Genomic DNA, 18,345 nt, shown 5'->3' on the forward strand with positions numbered 1-18,345 from the left:
AACTATTGCCGGCTCGTCGACGGTACATCAATGTTTTGGTTTGCATTTTTGCATTTTTCTCAAAACTGGAGGGTGACCGGGAAAAACGGACTTGAAATTCGGATTCAGCGGTTCCAAACACATATAGAAAGATAGGTCTGGTTCCTAGTACATACAACTTTTTTTTTTGTGTGCTGGCACTGTCGCGACATGTTGCTGTCATCCCTAGCACACAAAAAAAAAAATATCCAAAATAATTTTTTTTTTAAGTTTTCTTAGTTTTAATGTCAGTATAAACCTTTTTATGTAAAAATTTTCATTAAAATCGGTTGTGTCGTTTTCATTAAGAAATCGGTTCTATGGCAAGTAGGTACCGTTAATAACGGTCCAAAAAATATTTTTCTTCTTTCAAAAGTGCGGCCTTATTTGCAGCAAAACATATTTTTCTTTTCAAAGCAAAATAGTTATCCGTTTTTGAGAAAATTGCAATATCTCGAAAACTTTATATTGTAGATATCCGTTGAAAAAGAGACATTAAAATAAAAAGGCAAAAAATAAAAAAAAACGGCTCTTGAAAATTACGTAGAAATCGTCTGTACCAAGTTTTTAGCAAATCTATCAATCCGTTTGAGCTCTTTTTTCCAATTCTTCAAATTCTACAATTATTGGTAGTGGCAACGATTGATGTCTCGATGCACGTATTATTGGCACCCCCTTTACTTTATATGAAACGATATATTGGCACCCCTTTTTAACCATAACCATTGCCTTTAAGCCAACCATTGTACTTATTTTACTTACCAAAAGGGCCCCAAATTCTTGTGTGCCCAAGGGCCCCAGGATAGTTAAAGACGGCCCTGCATACCTACGTTTATGATGAAGCTGTTTATGTAGAGAGACAAAAGAGTGGGACTTATTTTGTTGCTGAATGTGAAATATTTTTGACTGAACCAAGATCGCTTCTTCTGTTGTTTTAAAATAAATTTTTTTAAGAAAATTTAATTTTATTATTTTAATTCCATCGATATTCATCCAACCCGATAGTTAAAAGAAATACATCTACTAAATTGAGTAAATGTCCATTTTAAATTTTTGGAAATTGGTACATGCCTACTTAGAAAAAAGGTATTTTTAATCAAAAACTTATATTATTATTAAAAACTCCTTCTTCATGTTCTTGGTTACTTTATTAAATTGTTCATCCAAGATAAGAGTAAAAGTATCATATTATGTATCTCATATCTACTCTATACCTACATACATTGCACAACCCACCTCAAACATTGTTCCAAATATTGATAATAATATTATCTAACCCAACTTTAATCTAGGCGAATGAGCAATAAAATATTTATTATGAAAATGAAATAATGAAATACATATCAACTTTCTATTATATCAAAAATTGGATACAATAATTCGGAGAGGTCTTACAAACCCGTCAAAAGATTATTATCATTATACTGACCACAATAATAAGAAACTTGGTTTCTCAATATTATATTTTGTATGTATATAACGTATGCCAATTTCATCTCTCATCTACCCATTTTTCGATTATTCACTTTGCATTGACCATAACCTACTCAGAGCATATAATGTCATCAAAGCACAAAGAGTAACTTTCTACTGTCAAGAGTGGGTCTGGGTATATTATTCAGGAATGGATTACCATGGTTCTTATAAATTTATTTGGTTATTAATGTATTTGCCTTCAGGCAATGGGAGATAGAAAATGAAAAACGTCTGTGGCTTCCCGGAACGTGATCCTAATATAAAGTATCTTATATACAAATTGGTTATGCTAGGATAGGAATAAAACATCCAGCTGCTGAGATCGAATTTTCAGTGTTTTTTTTTTTTTTTTTTTTTTAAGAAAATAGTTGACATAGTCCTTGCACGAATCTAAACAATATGTATGCTATCGGGTAAGAAAATAGATACATATTTTGTGCTCTGATGATAATATTTGGGTTTCGGTATTATTTGAACGGCATTGTTTTACATCGACAGATAAGTCTTTCACATATACAGTAGCTCTCAGCTGAAATGATGCAGTTAGTTTTTTTTTTTTCACTTTTGATCGAGAGCATGTAAGGTAGGGCAAAAAAATCATTTTGAAAAGTTGAATTTGTACTCATGAAAGTAAATTAAACCTTTATAGGAAAAAAATAGTGCACTTAAAATGAAAATGATGCATCATGTTCTTCTAAAATTCCATCTACTTAAAATAATGAGATTTCTAATACAAATAAATGGAATCTGTTTAAATTGTTAGTTGTTCTTGACGTTAAAGTTTACTTTGTCACTCCTATTATGAAACTGATTTTTTTTTTCAAAATTCTGGATCCGTGCTTAATTTATTTGAAAATTGTTCATTAAATAAATTAAACTATTTAAATTTAAAAGGTTGATAAAAGATTTGTCATTAGCTTCAAGCTTTGATCCTGTTAAGTTTTTCCGTTGCCGTCAAATTATTTTTTTGTTTAAGGTCAACTTTTTAGTTTATTTTCTCAAATCGGTAAAAACCTTTAGCATGCTTCAATTCCAAAATCTTTTACAAGTTTTGAAGAAAAAAAAATTATTTGTTCACTTTGTTCGAGATTGTTCTGTAACTCATAAAAAAACAATGTTTCATTGCGAAACAGAGACTTATAGGCTATTGATTATGTAGTTTAGAAAGGAACTAAGACGTTCACGGGTTTTTATTGCAGGAATCGTTCAATCGGTTATAAAAGAAGATAAAACCGCTGAGTGCTATTAAATGAGAGGGTGGAAACTGAAGATAGGGGTGCAAAAGCCCCCTTTTTGGTTTTTTCAATATACCTCGTAAACCAAGCAAAATTTTGATATATTGCACAAAAAACTTTTTTTAGAGAATTAAATTTCCTATTGGAATAATGTTTTTTTAAAATTTGAAAAAAAAATTTCCATACCAAAATAGTCGAAACAATCATAAAAAAAATATCTAAAAAATCGATTTTTTGAGTTTTTTTGCTTTTTTACTTGTATATTTTTTTTTGGTTGAGATGGACATAAACGTTGCTTCAAACAAAAAAAGAAGATTAAATTTCCTTCAAAATGCTGTACTCACTAAATTTTTTCATTGAAAATTAACCGAAGTATGGCCATTTTAATCTATCTTTTTTTCGCATTTTTAGTTTTACTCAAGTAAAATAGAAACATTTGAGGGGAAAGTACGATAACTTAAGCACCAAGAACTGATAATGAGATTTTGTAGAGGGGTTAAATACAATTATTATTTACTATGGGAGGGGGGTCAATGTCCCCCTGTTTTGGCGGGAGGGGCAATTTTCTAAAAAAAAATACTTAAAATAAAAAAAAATTATTAAAAAACAACGGCAACACTTACAGTTTTGATTGATACTTTTTTCAAAAGCTAGAATTATAAACTTAATATTAATTTTAAAATGAAGTTATTTTAATCAATTGTTTTTGAAATACCCTATTTCAAAGTCAAAACTTGTGAAAAAAAAGTTTAAAAATACATTGAGTACAATTTTCACAAAGACTGTGGACCTCAATACGAAATTGATCGACAAAGTAAACTGCCTTAACTAATTTCTTATCAAATCATGAAAATCATAATGTTCCTATGCCTTCTACTTTTTGAGAAAATTGAAAAATAGACAAAATACTTTCTTTATCGGAATCACTCGTTTATTTCAAAAAGAATTGATTAAAATAACTTCATTTTAAAATTAATATTAAGTTTATAATTCTAGCTTTTGAAAAAAGTATCAATCAAAACTGTAAGTGTTGCCGTTGTTTTTTAATAATTTTTTTTAATTTTAAGTATTTTTTTTAGAAAATTGCCCCTCCCTCCAAAACGGGGGGACATTGACCCTCCCTTCCATAGTAAACAATGATTGTATTTAACCCCTCTACAAAATCTCATTATCAGTTCTTGGTGCTTAAGTAATCATACTTTCCCCTCAAATGTTTCTGTTTTACTGAGTAAAACTAAAAATGCGAAAAAAAATATAGATTAAAATGGCCATACTTCGGTCACTTTTCAATGAAAAAATTTAGTGAGTACAGCATTTTGAAGGAAATTTAATCTTCTTTTTTTGTTTGGAGCAACGTTAATGTCTATCTCAACCAAAAAAAAAAATGTACAAGTAAAAAAGCAAAAAAACTCAAAAAATCGATTTTTTTGATATTTTTTTTATGATTGTTTTGACTATTTTGGTATGGAAATTTTTTTTTCAAATGTTAAAAAAACATTATTCCAATAGGAAATTTAATTCTCTACAAAAAGTTTTTTGTGCAATATATCAAAATTTTGCTTGGTTTACGAGGTATATTGAAAAAACCATAAAGGGGGCTTTTGCACCCCTATCTTCAGTTTCCACCCTCTCATTTAATAGCACTCCGCGGTTTTATCTTCTTTTATAAATCATTGAACGATTCCTGCAATAAAAACCAGTGAACGTCTTAGTTCCTTATTACCCTGTTTTTTTCGACATAATCAATAGCCTATTAATTTCAGCTTCCGAAAAATACTAATTAATGATATTTGCTGCATCCTGTTTACCTACTTAACGCAGCAAAGATTAGCTAGGTTTTATTATTTTTTGAAGGTTTGTTGATTTTATTTAATTTTTTTACTCTTGAATTTGGTCTTCAATTGAATTATTATATAAAGAAGTTTCATCAGGAAAAAATAGGTACACTATGAATGAGGTGTGGTGCGATAGCCAAAAATCCCAGAAAAAGGACTTTTTGGTTACTAAGTAACCAAAACTAAAAATTCTATTTATATTTTTACTTGCTCTATAGGGCAAGTATTGGTTTCGTGTCAAAAAAAAAATTCGAGGTTTAAATCAAAACTAACATTACGATAATGGAGAAGTCCGAAAAACTGGTTTTCGTCATGACGTCCGTCGGTCTGTGCGTTTGTGCGTCGTCAAAAAAGCTGTATAAGAAGCTGCAGCCTACACGGTTGGACGAATTTTCTTGAAATTTGGTACAGATGATTTTTTTGTAATTTCCAAGGTTTTTTTTGTTTTTTAATATCTTGCTTAGAACATGTACATCCCATACTTGCTAGAGGTATTGCAATTAGTAATGGGAATGATTTGAACTATCGAATAGTTCATTCATTCGAATAAAAACTATCGAATAAAACTATCGAAAAAAAAAACTATCGAACAAACTATCGAATAAACTATCGTTTACGAAAACTATTCAAATGAAAAAACTAGATATCGTATAAAAAAACTATTTGAATGAAAAAACTATCGTATAAAAAAAACTATTCGAATGAAAACAGTAACTAAACTATCGAATGAAAAAACTATTCGAATGAAAATAGTAACTAAATGAATGAATGAATGAATCAATGAATGAATGAATGAATGAAAATCACTAATTGCAATTTTCTCGAAAACAGCTCTAACGATTTTGATTTAATTTGACCCAGGTAATGCTGTAGTTAAATCTAACATAACTGCATTTTTAGTTTTTCTCAAAAAATAAGGTTAATGGAAATGGAAAAGAGCAAGTACGTGCGACCCCAGTCGTGCATTTTATTTTTATTTGTTTTGTGTTAAGTTTTTATTTTTATTTTTTTGTAATACTTTAAAAATAAGCAGAATTACCGAGTCTAAAGAAATACTTATAAATTTTTTATTTTTGTATTTATTTAATTTCGATTAGGGTATGTAAGCATCCAGGCTAAAATTGTAATGCACATTATTTGCACGTTGTAAAAGTGAACTATGGCGTATACGTGCTTTTTTCAATATATTTATGTATAAAATTATCTAACTTTTAAATAATTTTCATTGAATACACACTTCAAACTAAATTAGTCATCATAACCATTTTGTTAAAATCATATGTCAACCGGCACAGTACATTCATAATATATTTTCAATTTTACCTACCTCGATAATTTGTTGATGGCCGTTTTCCTCATAAGAACTGCAAAATAATATGGAATATAAATTTTTGTTATTCAATTTTCAATATTTTATAATTAGCTAAATAATGAGTACTGATGTATTTTCTGTTATAAAACAAATCAAAACAGATTTGAAAACAAAAATAGATTATAATTACCAATATTCTCAGGACGGCTACCCATTGTGGCATATGATGCAACGGCCTCGCCACCATCGATGACCACACCATCGATGCTAGGTCCAAATGCATAACCAAATTCAGGTTCACGTATTGGCACCGACAATAATTGATCGAGTGGTTTATCCCGCAGGCACTTCATGAGGTGAGCGTGTGGCAGTTCCGGTGAACAATTAACATGATGCGCAACAATTGCTGCGTACTTTGATGGATTATCAACCAATGACCATGGTGTTAGTCCCGAGCCAGACATAAGGATTGCACGATTGAAAAGTAGTCCTGAAAATGAAACAAAATTCAGAAGTCAATCAGGTTTTTTTTTTTAGCAATGCCACATGGGGAAATTGGCAGATATTAGAATTTCGGAGCTGAAAAGTTTGCAAGTTCACTTAATTGGTAGAATATGGCACTAGAGTTATAAAATGTTGGATTATTCTTGCAGTTGTTTCATTTTGTTTTCTGTTTTCAATCAACTCTAATGATCAGATCGTGTGAAATAGACTATACACAATTTAATGAGGGGTTGGTTCCTATTTTATTATTGTATTTAAAAATCTTAAGTTTGCATATGTACCTACTGTATTTTAGGAAATGAGATGTTCGGTATGGAATAATAATGTTTTAACGCGTTGAGCAAATGTATGAAGACCTTAATGGAAAAAAAAACTGGAGGAAATTTGTATACGCTATTTTGAAGCCTAGTTTATAACTAGGTACTAGACGTGAAATAACTAATTGACTTTAAAAAGGGATATTGGCAAACACTTGAGATCTTGTGCAATAAAAGTTAAGATTGTTTTTTTTAATGCACATGATAGCCATTGGAGCAACTGGAATTATGTGGATGAGGGTGATAACTGATAACATTAATTTATTGGTATCTTAGATGAGCAAAAATTAATAAGTCCGATAACTGCTCCAAAGAAATTTGGAGATAATTTTTAATTTATTTTAAAAATAAAATAAAATCAATTTAGAAAAATTAAAAGCAAGACAACACTCGATACCCAATAATTTAGCAAGTTTTCTTACGGAATGAAATTTATTAATTTCAGATTTTTATAATATTTTTAGTATAGAGAAAATACTTGCTCGCATATTCTAAGACTTACTACCTACTACTCAGACTATGAAGGTTCTGAAATTTATGTTGATTTTAACCAATCGAAATACCCAAGAAGCAATAATAAATGTTGACCTTAAAGTATGATTAAGGATCTGAAAAGCAAGTAATTAAAAGAGCTTTTCGTTTTTTTCCCCCTTTATTTTTGAAAACAGGTAATATTTTAAGTTCTTCTTTCAGTAAAAAAGATATATTTTTTTCTAAGCTGACCGAGAGAAGTTGTTCTACTGTTTCTTGAAGGTGCTTGTTTTTCTTTTCTGATTGGCCATTTATTACTAAATACATGTGTAGGTAAGGTATAGCCCAAACATTACCTAATTGAAAATGACTGCTAGAATGCTTCTCAGAAGCAAAATTATGGATTTGTGAAATGAGATAAAAAGTTATGTACTACCTACAAAATTTACTCATATGCTGTCTTGAGAAAATTTTGACTTGAGTGATGACTATGAATAAGTCTTCACTTGAGGGAATACTTAAGATAACGATTGACGACTAAGTACTATAGGGTAAGGTGGTACAAGAGTGCGCACTTCAGACAAAACACCAAATAAAACAATAACAAAAAGAATTCAACTACTTTTTTTATGTATATGGTTTTTAGTTTATAATCAAAGCAACGAAAAAAAACTTAAAACTAGTAACAAAAAAGTATGAATTCATTAGTTATAAACGAAACACCACATTAGGTCATTTGCGCACTCTTATACATACTATTGTGTAAGAGTGCGCGATTTAGTTTGTAAGAGTGCGCAGCTGCGCGAAGGTTCGCACAAGAGTCGCAAATAAAACTGCCTATCTTTACATAGGTAAATAGAGTATTTTTCGACCCATCACTCCTTGCATGAGGAAAATTCTATTTAGCCTTCGACTAATGGTTCCGAGAAAACTTCAAAATATCCTGATTATTTCCATTCGCTTTTTTTTTTTATTAAATTTGTATTTGGTTTGTTTTTGATAGGAATTGCTTTTTTTAGATGCTGATTGCTGCTCTATGGGCAAATGGTAGTTATTTTGAAGCCTTGGATACCATTTACTGCTCTTATAACCCGAGTATTCTCATACTTCATCATGGTGCGCACTCTTACACGTTCAGACATGTAATTGAAGAATATATGTACATATATGAATTTCACAATGCACTTTATGACCAATCTTCCGTGTTCCTCGAATGTTTTCTTTTTGTCGACTTTTTAATATTGTATTGTTATTTTTTGTAGTTTAGCGCAAAGCTTAATTTTTTTGACAAGAAAAATTAGAAAAAAAAGAGCTAAAAAACTTAAACTTAACTAGCACCTCTGTTTACAAACACATTTGCATGAAAGTTTGACAGCAGATCAAACTCACTTAGATCTTTCCAATATAAGTGCGTTTAGTCTTATATTACCTTTCAAATTGTAGTTAATCACTTTGCGCACTCTTATCGACCGCGCACTCTTATACCATCCTACCCTATCCCAAAAACCTATACAACATCAATTTGTTCGAAAGCCTAAATCGTCGGCTTAGAGTGTAAACCTGCTAACTCCCACCTGCTAACTCCACATAAAAATGATTTCAAAAATTGTTTTAAAATACAAAAAGCTTTCAATTCTTATTCATTCTTTTATATTTAAAAGTATTTTTTTTTTTTTTTTTATAATTAACGCGCTCTAAAGGGAGTTAAATACCCTTAATATGTTAAACACAGTGCGAGCTTCAGGAAAATAGGGAGGGATTTAAAAGGAGAAACCGATGCACATTAGTTTTAAAGCTCTGGACATTAAAATGGCAGGGAAAAACAGAGGCGGGTAATATATTCCACATTCGTGTGGTGCGGCTAAAGAAAGAATCTCTGTATTTGACGGTACGTCCGAAGTTGGGCTCAAGGATGAGCATTCCTAGAAGCGCGAGTATTACGGTTAAATTTTTTCAGGGGAGGAATGCAACTAGCTATTTCATCTGAACATTGTTTATAAAAATAGCGATAAAACAAGGAGAGACATGACACATTACGTCGGTGGTCTAGGGACGCAATTGTCTCAGTTATCGATCTATCATCTATCATTTTGAAAGCACGTTTTTGTATTCTGTCCAAGAAACTCAAATACGTTATCGGAGCACCTGCCCAGATGTGACAATTGTATTCAAGTTTTGGTCGAATGTAAGCTTTATAGATTACAGCTAGATCAGAAGATGAGAAGAATTTCTTGCATCTTCGGAGAAAACCTAAACATTTCGCAGCGTTTTTGGCGACATCGAATATGTGTTCGTTCCACAGAAGGTGGTTTGTTACACTCATACCGAGAATGGAAAGTTTCTCAGTTTCCTCGATGCAAGTGCCACTCATTGATAGTGGCATGGGTGGAAGGTTCCGTTTTAATGATAGTAAGCAGCATTGTGTTTTTGATGCATTAAATTCTACACGATTTCTTATTCCCCATTGAACAATGCTGTCAAGGTCAGAATTTAATGAGCTTATCATATTTTGTCGTTGAAAATCCACATTCGAAGGACATGGGTGTGAATCTTCAAACGAATATGAAAAGCTGAGGGTACTATCATCTGCGAAACAATTTAATGGATTAGAAGTTTCAGAGAGCAAATCATTAATGAAAATAAGAAAGAGTGTCGGAGACAAAACGGAGCCCTGGGGCACACCAGCGTTTATTTTGTGGGTTTCAGACTTGAAACCATCCAATACGACTTGTATTGAACGGCCCGAAAGGTTATTTCTAATCCAATGAAGAAGAGAATCATCGATACCGAATGCATGCATTTTCGATAAGAGAGCTTGATGCCAAACTCTATCAAATGCCTTTGAAATATCAAGCGCAATAATCTTGCTTTCTCCAAAACGATGCAAAGATTTGTTCCACTGTTCTGTGAGATATACCATCAGATCACCAGTGGACCTATTGCTACGAAAGCCGTACTGCCGGTCATTAAGAAGCTTCCGTTCTTCAAGATATTTCTTGAGCTGGAAATTAATCAGCGTTTCCATGACCTTGGAAAGAAGGGACGTGAGTGCAATTGGTCGATAGTTGGAGGGTGAGGAGGATTCGCCTTTTTTAGGGACAGGCTGGACAAATGCGGTTTTCCATCCACTCGGAACGAGTCCAGTAGAGTAGGACAGATGAAAAAGCTTACGCAGTGGTTTTGCCAGCATGGAAGAACACCTCTTCAGAACGATGGGAGGGATACTATCCGGGCCAGCGGATTTGTGTATGTCAAGGTCTTTCAGGACTCTTGCCACTGTACGAGTGCGAAAGAAGATTCGTCCCATGGAACCGTTTACACACTCAAGTACTGGAGGAGTCATGACACTATCTGGCAGTGTAGAGTTGGCAGCGAACTGCTTTGCAAGGAGATTAGCTTTCTCAACAGAGCTTACAAAGGGAGTGTCATTGAAGACAAGCGTTGGAACCGCAGATGACGAAGAGTTTTTAATGTTTTTAGCAAATGACCAAAAATTTTTACTCCCTGTGGGACATTGAAGTATTTTTTGTCTTAATTTTTGATCATGCAGGAATTTGGTTCGTCGGATATGGGCGTTGCTGACCTTTCTAGCCTGTTTGAACTTTTTCCGGTTTTCCTCAGTGGGATTGGCTTTATAACAACGGAAGCTTACCTCTTTATTCCTGATAACCTCTTTACAGCTCGAGTCAAACCATGCATTCTCTTTCGGTTTGATTGTTTTAACCCTATTCGGGATAAAATTTCTCATTCCGGAGAGAATTAAATTTGTGATCATATCTGCACTGGAATCAACGTCACTATCGAGGAAGCATAGCGACCAGTTAAAGTTTTTAAAGAAACCGTTGAGTCCCTCCCAGTTGGCTTTTTCGTATTGCCAAACAGTTCTCTTTGGTGATTTTTCTTTAACTGGATTTTTGAGATATGAAAAATTTGCAGATATGACACAATGATCTGACTTGCCTAGAGGCGATAATACACTAACAGTGTATTTATCTGGGTCCGAGGTAAGAAACAGGTCTAGAGTGTTTTCAGCTTGGCCCACAACGTCCGAAGTTCGAGTTGGCTCGTCGACAAGCTGAGTTAGATGGTTTAACTCAGCGAAGATCTCAACATACCTTCCTTCGGGTGTTGTCTGGCCAGAATAGCGAAGCCACGAAGAATTGTGTACATTGAAATCGCCCGTAATGACGATTTCAGTGCGAGGATACAGGGAAACAATCCTTTGGATGGAGTCGGACAGGGCATCAAATTCGTTAGAAGTTGAATTACTGTCCAGGTTGGGGCTTCGATAAATGAAACATGTATGAATGATGCGCTTATTAACCGTGAATTTTAACCACATGAAATTAAAATTTGTGTTTACACACAGGCCGTATTGTGGTTGAAGTTGATAAGCTACATCATTTCTAATATAAATGGCGAGACCGTGGTGAGAAAAGAATAATGGCACCAAGCAATACCCATTTAGATTAAATTCAGAACAATCTGAATTTTCACTTATTTGAGTCTCACCTAATGCCAAAACAGCTGGCCTGTTTTGTACAGTATAAATGTACACATCGCAGAAGTTCGATCTAAGCCCACGAATGTTGGCATAATCGACCCTGAATGTACCTACCATTTAAATATACCAAAACTTTTAAAAACCTTATCCGACAATTAACTATATTGAATATGTTGTATAAATTCCAATTTGGGCTTCAACAAAACAAATTATCACTAGTGTTATGCCTTAGTGATAATTTGTATCGATCCGCCCCTGGTTATTTATCAACACACACAATAATCTATCTGGAAATCAAACTGATAACGATTACGGCATTTTGAGAAGAGGTTCCACTCGCGAAACCACAATCGTTATCAAGTCAGACTGTCAGAAGGATGGGGGGAAGGAAAAGAAAGGATTACTCGTATGCACTGAACACTGAAGACAATTTGGGAGACGCGAGAGTTTTTGTTTTTTTTTGATAAGCTGTTGTTGTTAGATGCTATTGCAGTGGTTGTTTCTATTGTTTTTGCACTTGGTGGGTATATGATTTTTTTTGTTGTATTAACACTAGGTATTTGCAAAGTGGGCATTTGTTGTTATTTTTTTTTTCTTTTATTTCGGGAGAGGTATTTCGGTGTTGTTGTTGTTGGATATTTTTTTTTTTTGTTACACTGGCGATGGATTTGAGAGAATTAATTTTATTTTTGCATTTATTTATTTTATTTTTTTTAATTTGAATAGGGCTATTGATTTTTATTTTTTTTATTATATTATTTTTTTCGGGGGAATTTTATTAAAAAAATTTAGTTGACATAGAAAAAACACTATTGGACTATAAACAATTATTGACACGAGACAACTTTTCTTTTCCGACGGGACAAGACTTAATACGTGCGATGCCGATGGGAGGCAGATCGGAACAATTTTATGCTGTTTTGAATTTATTGAAACATTTAGAAATATTTTATTTTTCAATAATTTTGTCACGAGTGTAAAAGTGGAGTTAGCAGGTTTACACTCTAAGCCGACGAAATAATGGTTAGATATTTTTGAAAACAAACCATAGTTAATATTATTTCTAACAATGCGAACAATTTCTGTAATCAATATCCAACGAATTATTTGTTTTACAGAATTTTATATTTTTTAATTTATATTTTAAATTAAAAAAAAGTAACAAGGTTTAAAAAAAAAACATTTCCCTTGTAGGGTCGGTGATATGGAATACCCTTTTGCACGAGTGCATGGTGAGTTGGTGCATGAGTTTACTTTAGGTTAGAACACTCATTGCACATATTGTTGAACGATGCGCAGGAGTCATGTTCGATCTATCCATCTATTGCACACAATGGATTGCAACCATTTGTCTTTCTTACAAAAAATGTTTGAGTTATCGTTAAGTTTGAATCTTTTTGAGTTTTTACCTGTTTTTTTTTTAACTACAAAAAAATTTATGTTTTACATTTTCAGAGTAATAAATGAGGCGTTCAGAATAATAGTGTCAACTTCTCTATACGTTGGATATTTTGAAGTCTTAAAAATAAAGGGTTTCATTTTATCTTAAATAGAGAATGAAATTCTGGAGATATAGATCTGTTGATCTGTGAAACATTTATTTCTCAAGTTACTTTAGTTCCTGAGAAAGAGCTTTTCAAAGTGCAGATTAAATTCTGAACGCCTCAAATGTAGGAACCTATAACATATTTAAGGTCTACCATCTCCAATGTAGCGCCATCTCACTGGCCTTTATTCTATACTGCATTTCTTATCCAATTTTCAATTTTTTTAAAAAGAGTTATGTTTTTTTTTTTGTTTTGTAAAATTGACCATCACAATACCTACATATGTACAACTAAAAAAACATTTTATACCTTAATAGAAAAATTTAATGCTTTTTTCAGTCAGGTGAAGTTTTGTTCCTGGACAAATGTAGGTGTTGCCAGCAAAATTCAAATCATGATATTGACAAACTCAATAGCCCCCCAAATTTTGTGAATAATTGTCCCTATTTCAAAATTCAATGTTAATAAATAGCACTATTTGCTTTGCCAGTAATGAGAATCACAGACTCAAAATGCAAAATCAACATACAGATTTATCAACTTTCAATTAATTTGTCCCTCACGCAAGGAGCCTTTTCCGTTGAATATCTATACTAAATTTCTCTGCCATAACATCACCACTAAGTTCTGTGAGTTCTCTCACCTGCCTAATTTTGCCAAACATGATTTTGGCAACAGAAAAAAAAAATACAGTAAATCCTTCATATCAACCCCCAAACAGGTCTCGTATTATACGAGAGTACATACATATGCATCAGTGGCGTATCCAGAAAAAAATTTGGAGGGGGCTAGAAAATTTTTCAAACATTTTTTAGAGGGGTACGAAAAATTTTTCTCTCTATTTTATTCACCTTTGATCGAGAGTGAAGCGCTGTGCTGCGATACTGAAAGTGGTATAGTAGCATTTAACTGCTCTCGACGTCGACAGCTTCGTACTGCTGTCTCCTGTTTTTAAAGTTCTTGTTCCGCAATTCGACCGAAAGTGAATTGAAATCACTTTTAGATTTCACGTGAAATAAAATATCATATTCTTCATTTGGATCAATTTCAAAAACTTCGAAATTGCTTCGAACTGTCATAGCTGAAGGATCATCCTTTTTAATTTTGTTTCTGAAGTTAAATTATTACTGCTGGATGCAATTTTATCGGCAATTTTAATGAAAAAAAAAGAAGAATTCAAGAGAAAAAATAAGGAGACACAAATAAGTTATGATAATATTTTGTCTAAAAATTATAGATTCATTAAAAAAGGCACCAAATTTACAAACAGAAATAATGTGAATTGAATTCGATCAGAAAATCTAAATGAGTGAAAAATGCAGAAAGTGAAAGCCTAGAAACTAATTTTCCATTAAATTATTTTAGATGTTTAATTCGAAATATATATTTTTTCGTAATATGTTGCTTTTATAATCCGAATTCGAAGTCCAAACTGGCATTTGCTGAAAGAAACCATTAGTTACATATGTTGACCACTAAGATTTTGAGATATCAAATATTTCTATTTCCAATAGCTTTGAGAAGTATATAATTTTTGAAAAAAGTGTTTATCGAGATTGCATAAGAACTTTTGCAAAATTACACGGTGATGATATTCGACGTACGTATTATATTAAAAAGTGATCTGAAGAATTTCGAATTGGACTTAAATCCGAAAAAAACCACCCAACCCCCAGCTACAGCTAAGGCTCTTACTCAAACAAACACAAATAGCCGTTTCAGAACTTGGAGGGGGCTCGAGCATGTGAGCTGCCTCTAAATCTAGTTTAAGTGAAGCATATACATTACAATGAAATTATGTAAAAAATAACATGATCTGGAAGGCTTGGGGGGGGGCTTGAGCCCCCTGAGCCCCCCCCTCAATACGCCACTGATATGCATGTATAGAACAGGAGGATGAAATTTAACTCCTTCCAACCATCATCATTGGCATTAATTTCTCGACCACTTCTCTCTCTCTCTCTCCTGAACGTGTCTCTGTGTCCGCTTGGCCCTCCTCTGTGTGTCTCTGTGTACTTCCAATTTGTTCTCGAGCATGCAATTGGAAAATTTTGTGGTACAAACAGTAAGCCGATATAACACTTCAACCTGGTGAAACCTTCTATTTTTGGACATTCCCAAAATGGAATATGCATTGTATAGGATACATAAACATACTTATATAAGGGTATAGAGAAAGTACATTGATACTCGTTGACTACATACATATATATACTATCTACGATACACTTACCTTCAGGTACAGCCATGGATGAGATTAAAAAGTGAACACAGGCAGCTCCTGTGCCATGTCCTGCTATTGTTATGCTCTGTGGATCCCCTCCAAATGCAGCAATATTCTCTTTTAGCCAATGTAGAGCTGCTATGATGTCCATTAGCCCATAGTTGGCTGGAAGCTTAGAGTATCGATCTGTATTGGCGTTTAGAAAACCTATGAGGGATAAAAGAAATCGACAACTTATTAGCATACATTATATCAACGGTTTTAGCATGGGGATGTTACTTGATATTGGACATCATTCGAGTCACTGAATTGAGTTCGTTTTTTGTACATACATGGTACAATTTATACCTATCTACCTACATATAGGTTAACTGTTAAGAAGGACGCGAAAAAATTGGAACATGGTTTAGGTCGAAAATTTGTAGGTAAATATCTATAGAGGAAAATTTATGTTCTGTGAACATCGAGAGAGACCATTTTTATTATTAAATTGAGAGATAAAATCTAATAGCAGCTCTACAACAGCCACCTAACCTTTTTGTGTAGTATATCAAATGAATGTGGAAACATTTCGAAAACAAAAAGGCAAGTAGGTATATTTTGAACTTATGGCTGGCTATAAAATAAATCAAGGTCTAGTCCAATCAGCAATCTCAGTTAAGCGCTAAGAGGATATAATGGAACACCATTTATATTTACAATGGAAAAAGCCATTGTATGCACATTGTATAGCTCGTAAGCACTAGCTGATTGCTTACATGCTTCTCTGGAAAATTGAAATAATGTAAAATCATGCAATGGAATCTATATCTATATAGAGAGGAGAAAAATAAATTAGGTCGTCTCACAATTTCGCAATGTCGGTCGTCGCGACGAGAATTATATAGGTAATGGTCCAGTGAGTAGCCGTGAGAAAGAGTTCAAAATTAAAGGACTGATATTAAAGAGAGACACAATTTGTCGAAAGCATATAATAATGATAGGAAGGAAGATTGTATAGTTCGAAATTTAGATAAATTAAATTTTGATTTGTATACATATTTTTGTTCGTTTACAATCTGTCATACTGTTATGCATGGAAGAAATCGAAAGTTTTTATTCTTTTAGTCCAGTTTATCCAGTCTTCATAGGATAAAAGTTGAATAATCATTTTTATCAAAAAACAAAACCGACTTCCATGGATCAAAACTGGGTTTTATAGTTTTTCTCATTGTTTCTATCTATAAATGGGACCACACTGCAGGCACCAGCTTTCCAATACAAAAAGAATTATCAAAATTGGTTCACTCAGTTCAAGGTTATGCGGTAACAAACATAAAAAAAAAAACAAATACTAATTGAATACCTCCTCCTTTTTGGAAGTCGGTAAAAAACTATTAGAAGCATTAGTAAGAAAATTATGTATAAATGGTATATGAGAGAAATAATAAATTGTCCAGAGAAAAGGGGTGGGTGAACGAAAATTCGGGGTGGGTGTCAAAAATTTTAGTTTTTTTTTACGGTGTTTGCCAAGAGTACCTATACGAGTAGACCTCCGACCGAAAAAATTGTATCTACACAAAAGTTGTAGACATAAAAAAGATTTATAACTTGTATTCCAAATATCTTTGTATGCATAACTCTAAAAATATTGAAAAATGCAAAGATATGATTTTTTGGTTTTAGTTTAAATTTTTTACAAAAAATAGTTGAATTTTCTAAACTTGGTAAACTTTCTTTTTTCCCCTATTTTTATTTATTTTTTCATCAAATTTTTGTTTTCAATCAAAAAATTTTTGTTTCTTGAAAAGGTTGGGATGCCATATTTTGGATGAAGACTAGCAAAAATACAATTTTATTTCAGAAAATATAGAGAAAAATTGAAAAAAAATCATTTAAATTCGAAACAAGTATAAAAATTGTTCTCTACAGTTTTGTTAGAATCCAACTATCTACAAAAACATTGTTAAGATGAATTTTTTTTGCATTTTTCTCACTATTTTTGAGATTACAATATAAAAAATAATATCTAAGTATAAAACTTGTAGATCTTACAACCTTTGCATGTCACTTTTTTCGATAAGAGGTCTACACAATTTTTGACACCCACCCACCCCCTTTCCCCCACTCTCCTTTCATGATATACCTAAGATTTATAATAAATACCCATATGCTGCTTATAATTTTGTTTTTGTTTTCAAAAATTATGTTTTTTGAATGAGAACAATTTTTTTTTGTTTTAATTTCAAAAATAAATGATATCAAAAAGATTGTGTAGGTAATTTAAGGAAAAAAAAAAAACTATGTATTAAAGTGAGGTACAATCTTCCATCGTTTAAGCGGTAGATGTAATTTTCTCACAAATTGACCAAAACAAAAAAAATTGAGGGTTTTGAATGACCAACAACAAGAACAACCTATGTGTATTGTAGCTATTTCAAGGGGATCAACCGATAATTGGGCTCATTTTAGTGGTTCTCAGCCGGTTATGGATTTCCGCTTAAAATAAGTGCAATCCGCTTGAATTCTGTTAAATTTTAGGTGAATTCATTTCATTCTAATTTGAATTTTCATTTTAAAACATCGACTAAAAATTGAATTTTATAAATTATTGCCATTTAGTCAGTCAGTCAGTCTTCAGCTTTAGTTTTAGTTTATCATACTAATTTCCAACAGCGAGATATGTTGATGGTAAAGCACTCGCCTATTGACCCAATAATTGTAGATCTATCCCCAGTGTATGCCATTTTTTTTGTAATTATTTTATTTCCACATAAAAATAAAATGATTTTCCGCTTAAGTTAATTGGATTTCTTTTAAATTTGCACATTCAAGAAATTAAAAAGATTTGTCCGCTTAATTTAAGCGGAAGTCATCTACCATACAGAAATCCGCTTCAATTATAATCGAACATTGCTAAAAT

The 18,345-nt window shown here is 32.5% G+C and overlaps 1 protein-coding gene across 2 annotated transcripts in view; it reads right to left on the minus strand.

The window, feature by feature from the left end:
• Window positions 1-18,345, minus strand: part of LOC129915328 (neuroligin-4, Y-linked) — a 271,030-nt gene that overhangs the window by 13,930 nt on the left and 238,755 nt on the right. For both annotated transcript variants that reach the window (XM_055994818.1, XM_055994819.1), the window contains 3 exons: window positions 15,453-15,650; window positions 6,067-6,366; window positions 5,892-5,928 (listed from right to left, as the gene is read on the minus strand). In XM_055994818.1, the coding sequence (XP_055850793.1) occupies window positions 5,892-5,928; window positions 6,067-6,366; window positions 15,453-15,650 (535 nt within the window). The remainder of the gene's footprint in view (window positions 1-5,891; window positions 5,929-6,066; window positions 6,367-15,452; window positions 15,651-18,345) is intronic.

The sequence above is a fragment of the Episyrphus balteatus genome, chromosome 3 (assembly GCF_945859705.1).
Source record: "Episyrphus balteatus chromosome 3, idEpiBalt1.1, whole genome shotgun sequence".
Classification (NCBI taxonomy): Eukaryota; Metazoa; Arthropoda; class Insecta; order Diptera; family Syrphidae; genus Episyrphus; species Episyrphus balteatus.